This window comes from Chlorella variabilis, assembly GCF_000147415.1.
Source record: "Chlorella variabilis unplaced genomic scaffold CHLNCscaffold_4, whole genome shotgun sequence".
Classification (NCBI taxonomy): domain Eukaryota; kingdom Viridiplantae; phylum Chlorophyta; class Trebouxiophyceae; order Chlorellales; family Chlorellaceae; genus Chlorella; species Chlorella variabilis.
In genome coordinates, this window is record NW_005435084.1 from 1068322 (window position 1) to 1074880 (window position 6559).

Here is a 6559-nt window from a genome sequence, read left to right on the forward strand (position 1 = left end):
GATACTCCCATCCAGGGCGCACCACCCAACACAAAAGGGAGCAGCGGCACAGGAGAAGCGCCCACCCACCCACCTCCAGCGTCACCACCTCAAACAGCAGCTCCTCCACAGCCCTCCGCGTCTTCTCAAGCTTGGGCAGCAGCGCAGACGCCACAGCCTGCACCAGAGGGGAGGGCGAGGCGCGCGTCGGGCTGGGCCGGGCTGGGACGCGGCAAAGGCAGGGCAACGGACCAGGGCTGCTGCGGCGTGGCTGCGCGCGTCCCAGTTGCGCCCAGCCCCGGAACCCACCTGTGCCTCCTCCTGCCCCAGCCACAGGTTGCCCAGCACCGCAGGGAACCCCTCATCCATGGTTGAGTACACACCTGCACCAGGCGCAGCACGACGGGAGGCAGAACAAGCGAGCCAAGGTCAGCCTGCATGCGGCACTCCTGAACTCCCCTTGGCCAGCTGCGCCGCCTGCCCCCGGCTCCACGCCAAGCAGGCCGCCAAGAGGCCCCCCACGCTCCCCAGCCCAGCCCAGCCCAGCCCAGCCCAGCCTCCATGCCCGCACCCCGCCCCGCCTCCAGCTGCCGCGCCCCACCTGCCAGCTTGTCGACCAGCGCGGCCCGCAGGTCGCCCACCTCCCCCGCCACCTTTGCCAGCTCGCCGCGGTCGCCCAGCGACTTGCAGGCGCGCCCAAACATGCCCGACAGCAGGTACTGCATCTGCTGCAGCCCGTCGTCCGACGCCAGGTTGCTCAGCAGCCAGTCATAGATGCGCTCGGCCTCGTCGGGGCGCTGCCACAGCAGGTGGCGCAGCAGCAGGCAGTCGTACTCGGCCACGCGCTGCCGACCGCTGGTGTACGCCGCCACCTGCGGGGCAGGAGGGGGGCAGCGGCGCGTGCGTGCGCGCGTGACGAGGCATGGCAGCTGGCAGCAGGGCAGCGGCCGCAGGGCCGCAGGACAGCATGCGGCGGGCCGCGCGAGGCTTGGCGGCTGCGAGGGCGCGGCGTGCGGCACCCCAGGCCCAGGCCCCCGCCCGCCAAGCCTGTCCTCCGCACGCCACCCCTGCTCCCCACGCGCCCACCACTCGCACACACCCACCCACCACGCCACCCCCCAACCCCTCCACTGGCCCCCCAGCCCCACCTGCATCAGCGCCACCGCCTTGACCAGGCGCCGGTCCGACACATACACCGGCGGCTCGCACTTGTCCTGCAGGTAGCTGCGCAGGTCTGCGATGAGCTGCAGCACGGCGGCAGGCACCTCCACCGCCTCCAGCGCCCGCCCCCGCGTCTCCTCAAAGTCGTCTGCCGTCAGCAGCGGGGTCAGGCCCTCCTCGCCGTCCGTGCTGTCCTGCGCGCCGGGGCTGCGCAGCGCGATGGCCTGCGGGCGGCGGGCGGCGGCGGGCGGCGGTGAGCGCAGCGAATTGCAGCGGGTGGGATGAGGCGGCCGGGGGAGGCAAGCAGCGGCCCAGGCACACGCGCCCCATCTTTGATCAAACAAGCCGCCTGCCTTGCATCCAGCACGTGCTGCGGGCAGCCTGTGCCCGAGCCAAAAAAGTCGCGCCCCAACCCCAGCCACCCAACAGTCCCGCATACAAATGAGCACTCACCCCCGCCGCAGCACCACCACCCCTCACACACATACTCAAACACCCGCGCGCCCCGCCCACCCCCACCTGCTTGCGCCCGCCGCCGTTGGCCAGCATCTCCAGCAGCCCCGCCTGCGACACCTGGGACACCTGGCGGCGGATGAGGAAGCGGTCGTACAGCGCGTCCAGCTCCTCGCTCTCGGGCAGCTCGTTGGAGGCGCCCACCTGGGGAGGGGGACAGGGCGGCAAAAAGGGGAGGATGGGTCGGCAACGGCAGGGGCAACACGGCCGGGCAGCAATGGCAGGGTGCGGGAGAAATCGGCTGGTCGCGCACGTCAGGCAAGCCCTGGTGTCGCGCCGGGCGCAAGCAGGCGATATCCTGACACACTTATGTACACCAGGCAAGGCAGCAGCCCGTCACACGCCAGGCAGGGCAGGGCAGGGCCAGGGGCAGGGCAGGGGTGCAGGCGCGCACCAGGCAGAGCAGCGGCACGTGCACGCGGATGGCGCCGTTGTCAAACAGCCGCTCGTTCAGCAGGGTGAGCAGGGTGTTGAGGATGGCGGAGTTGGCCTGCGGGGCAGCAGGGGGGGTAGGCAGGGAGTTGGGGGCAGGGAAAGGTGGGTGGGGACCCTGGGGGGCCAGGAGGCAGGCCATCTCTCCGGGGCGGCGCGGTGCTTCGAGCGGCGGCAGGAAACATGGACGCACAAGAGCTTCACGCCATCCCACCTTGAAGATTTCGTCCACAAACGCAACGGTGGCCTCAGGCAGGTAGCTACAGGCAGGCAGAGGGCAGGAGCGTGCCGGTGGCAGAAGCGGGTCAGAGGATGGGATTGGGCAGCGCTGGCCGGAAGACAATGCGCGAGCGGACCTGCATGCTGACCGGCTCGCCCGCCACCTCCACCTCTGCCCGCCAGCCCGCCGGCAGTCCAGCCTGCTATGGCCGGGGGCTGTGCACACGCCGCGGCCCCGCCTGGGGCCAAGCCGCCGCCCGCGGCCCGCACTCACCCGCGCGTCTGCCGCACATACTTGTCCTCCTCCAGCGCCCGCATGGACAGCGGCCCAAACAGCTCCTCGGGCACCGAGAAGCGGGTGAGCAGGCGCTCGAAGTAGGTGCCGTGGCAGAGGCGGGAGAGGCGGCGCCCCAGCTCGCTCTTGGCGGTACCAGGCGGCCCGATGTACAAGATGTGCTCCCCCGACAGCGCCGCCAGCAGCAGCAGGCGCACCTCCGTGTCCCGCTCCACCAGTCCCTGCTGCATGGCGGCGATGGCGCCCTCCAGCCGGCCCCGCAGCGCGGCCAGCTCGCCCGCGCCGGCGCCGCCCTTGGCGGGCAGGTCGGGCGCCGCGGCGGGCGCCGCCGCCTGCTGCAGCGCCGCGGCGTTGGCCTCCAGGGCCGCCGCCTTGAGCGAATCAAGCTGGCTCTTGTACTCCGCCTCGCGCTGCTGCAGCTGGCTCAGGCGAGCCTCGGCGCCGCCTGCAGGCGGTGCAGGGCGGGGCAGGCGGCGGCGGGCGCGTCAGCGTCGGGGGGGCAGGGTTGTCTGCCCTCACAATCTGGCATGCATTCCTCCACCCACCATCGCCGGATGCCCTGACGGCCACCCGCGGGGCTTGGCGAGCCCTACTCGCTCTGCTGGGCAGAGGGTGGGGTTGGCTGTGGGGCCCTGCAGGCGCGCTGCGCAGCTGCCGGCAGGTTGATTGCACCCTCGTGGGCTGCAGGGCGATGCTGGACATCGCGGGCAGCAACGGGAGACGCTGGAGGTGCAGGAGGTGGCCTACTATGCCAGCATCAAAACGGGCAGCGCTGCGCAGTCGATCGAAATGCAGAGTAATCAGCAGCATTCAGCTACATCGGCCCACGAGCTGATTGGCAGCCGCAGGCATAGCTGCTAGCACAGGCGCAAAAAGCATTTGCTGCAATTTTGTCAATTCATTTCGGGATTGGGATAGCAACGCATTGCCTGCTCATATTGATGCATGCAATGGCCGTCCTGCTGTTCACACACCACGTGTGCGCTCGCCTCCAGGCGGCGGCGCCGCTACCCGCCCGAGCGCTGCCTGCGGAGTGAAGGCTGGGTTCCTACAGGGCTGTACTCAATGGCCCTTGGGAGCGAGCCTACTTGCAGATCGGGTCTCCAGGGCCACCGCGCCAGAGGGGTACCGCCATCCTGGCCGCCGCCTGCTGCCCTCGGTTGCATCCCCGCATTTCGTCGCGGCAGGTGCCCCCAAATCCGTGGCCGCTGCCCGCCTCCCCTCATCCTCCCTGCGTGACCATGGCGCCAAGGCTTGCACGGCAGGTACAAGCAGAATGCAAGCCTGAATGCCCGTCTGCCCACTGCTCATCGCCAGGCTGCCAGGCGGTGGCGGGCGGGAGCATCTGCCCGAAGGCGGCCCGGTTAGTCATTACTCTTTGCCTTCTTTGGAGCATTCTGTGCGTCTGTTGAAACCAATTTCCAGCTCGTTATGTGTGAACGGCACCCGCCGCCGAGGCGTGATTTGCCGGGGCGCTTGCCACGGTGCAGCACCTAAACCGGGCGGAGCTTTTGGGCGTTGGGGTCTGTACCCTGAGCAAGTGGGAGCGTGGCGGGGGCCCATGGCGCAGCAGCTGGCTTCGCCCCGGTCGCCTGCCTTCACTGCCGAGCGGCCCAGCGACAACGCCCTACACGGCAAGCCCTGGCACTTTGGGGATCCCCACAGTCGCTACCGCTTCATCAGGTGGGTGCTGGGCCGGGTTGCCGCCGCAGCCGCCGCCTGTGTGCCCGTGCCCACTTGCCAAGCACAGCATACTACAGCCCGGTTTCTGGCATGGAAGCACCGCGTATTCAGCCGGCATGCAGCATCCAGGCTGCACAGCGCCACCCTCTCCACTGGGCAGAGTTGTGTCGAGCGGGCGCTCCGCGTAGCTCCGTTTCCGCCGCAGTGCCCCTCGGTCTCCTGCCCACCTGCTGGCCCCTCGCCTGCCTGCTGCAGGGTCCTGGGCACCGGCCACTACGGCGTCACCTACCTTTGCAGCAGCCTGAAGACGGGGCAGCTGGTGGCCATCAAGGCGCTGGACAAGCTGCACCCAGAGTATGAGCGGGACACAGCCATCGAGGAGATCCTGATACTGGCGGCGGTGAGGGCGGGGTGGCGGCGTGGCCTGGGCTCGCTTGCCTGCTGCGCCTTACGCCGCTGGCTAGCGGGCTGCCGCGGTGCGGGCTGCTGCTGCCGCCGAGGTGGTGCTGCTAGGCTGCTGGCGCGGCTGGGCTGGCCGCCGCTGCTGGCGAAGGTTGATCGCAGCCGCTGCCCGTGCCCTGCGTGCTGCGCCAGGTGTCAGACCACCCCAATGTTGTGGACATGTATGAGGTGTGGGAGGACGCCTCCTACCTGTTCATTGTCATGGTGAGGGAGTGGGTGGGTGGAAAGGAGGGAGGGGCAGGCAGGCCGGGAGGGTCGGCAGCAGGTGGCTTGGGGGCGACCCTCCCCAGGGCCCTGCAGGCACACACGCGCCCGCCTGTGGTCCCTCCCCAACCCCAAGCAGGAGGCGTGCATGGGGGGTGAGCTGTTTGACATGGTGATTGAGCGCAAGCACTTCACCGAGGCAGACGCCGCCTCCATCACGGCGGCCATGCTGAGCGTCATGCAGCACTGCCACAGCAAGGGCATCATCCACAGAGGTGGGAGCAGGGCAGTCCCCCCGTAGGGGAGTGCATGCTTGCGAGCGCGCTGCGCGGCAGGGCCGCAGGGCGGCTTCCAGCACGGCGCCGCGTGCCTCGTGCCCCCTGCGGCCGCCTGGCCTGCTCAGTCGCTGCAGCCTGGCCGAGCTGGGCCTGGGTGCACCGTGCCTGCTGAGGCTGGCTGGCTGCCTGCCACCTCCACCCTCACCCCCCCGGCAGATCTCAAGCCCGAAAACTTCCTGCTGCTGCGGGAGGGCGAGCTGAGCGCGGCCAACCTGCGGGCCATCGACTTTGGGCTGTCCAAGTTTGTGGAGGGAGACGGCATCTGCCGCAGGTGGGCCGGCCCGCCGCCTCGGCCTGGAAAAATACCTGTGGAACACGCCGGCGGGTGCACCATGGGCGCGCCGGGTGCTCTCCCCTGCACGCTCTCGCGGCGCACACAGGCGCCGCCACCGCTGCGCGCGACCCGAGGCCCAGCCTGCGCCCGGCTGCTGGCGGCGCCCCACCGCCGTGCCCCCGTCTGCCTGGTCTGTGTGCCGCGCCCTGCTGTGTGCAGCTGCGTGGGCAGCAGCTACTACGTGGCCCCAGAGGTGCTCAAGGGCGCGTACAGCTACGAGGCGGACGCCTGGTCTGTGGGCACCATAACCTACATCCTCCTGTCGGGTGGGGCTGCCTTCCTGGGAAGAGCAGAGCAAGAGCACCGGGGGCTGCGGCTGGCATGTCGGCAGCGCTGGGCAGAGCTTGGAGGCGCCCGCACCTGCCGCCACACTGCGGCTGACATGGGTTGCGGCCCTGTCGAAAGTGGGCACGTGCGCATGCACCACCACCTGCGCGTGCCACCGCCTGCCCTGCCTGCCTGCCTGCAGGCTTCCCGCCCTTCTGGGGCTCCTCGGACCAGGTCATCTTCCACCGCATCCTCACCAAGCCCGTAGACTTTGACTACCAGCCCTGGAACCAGGTGTCGGCGGCGGCCAAGCACTTTGTGGGCAGGCTGCTGGACAAGGACGCCGCCAGCCGCATGACGGTGGCGCAGGGGCTGCTGCACCCCTGGATCACCCAGGAGGCCGCAGACGTGCCGCTCAGCACGGGTGGGCGGGTGGCTGGGCTGGGAGGGCGCGGGGCAGGACACGCAAGAGGGGTGCCCACTTTTGCATATCATTGGCTATCATGTACCTCGGCCCCGAGGGAATGGGATGCTGCTGGGAGGGTGCATGCCTGGCCTGGCCTGGGCAGTTCCTGGCATGGGCGGGGCGGGGAGCCCTCTGATCGCGGCCTGCCCCACACGCAGCAATTGCATACCGCCTTGCCTGCTGCCTGCCCTGCACGTGCCCGGCTG

The 6559-nt window shown here is 69.9% G+C and overlaps 2 protein-coding genes across 2 annotated transcripts in view; one reads left to right on the forward strand and one right to left on the reverse strand.

The window, feature by feature from the left end:
• CHLNCDRAFT_142124 (hypothetical protein) overlaps positions 1-3147 on the reverse strand; it is a gene marked incomplete at both ends in the record, with an annotated part of 3292 nt that extends 145 nt beyond the window's left edge. The window contains 9 exons of the mRNA XM_005850271.1: positions 74-157; positions 289-362; positions 581-851; positions 1128-1364; positions 1660-1797; positions 2048-2143; positions 2300-2345; positions 2579-3044; positions 3141-3147. Coding sequence (XP_005850333.1) covers positions 74-157; positions 289-362; positions 581-851; positions 1128-1364; positions 1660-1797; positions 2048-2143; positions 2300-2345; positions 2579-3044; positions 3141-3147 — 1419 coding nt within the window. The remainder of the gene's footprint in view (positions 1-73; positions 158-288; positions 363-580; positions 852-1127; positions 1365-1659; positions 1798-2047; positions 2144-2299; positions 2346-2578; positions 3045-3140) is intronic.
• A 1013-nt stretch (positions 3148-4160) lies between these two features.
• The window catches only part of CHLNCDRAFT_20239 (hypothetical protein), a gene marked incomplete at both ends in the record, with an annotated part of 4753 nt that continues 2354 nt past the window's right edge, over positions 4161-6559 (forward strand). The window contains 6 exons of the mRNA XM_005850017.1: positions 4161-4682; positions 4877-4948; positions 5088-5223; positions 5443-5557; positions 5780-5886; positions 6090-6311. Of these exons, the coding sequence (XP_005850079.1) occupies positions 4161-4682; positions 4877-4948; positions 5088-5223; positions 5443-5557; positions 5780-5886; positions 6090-6311 (1174 nt within the window). The remainder of the gene's footprint in view (positions 4683-4876; positions 4949-5087; positions 5224-5442; positions 5558-5779; positions 5887-6089; positions 6312-6559) is intronic.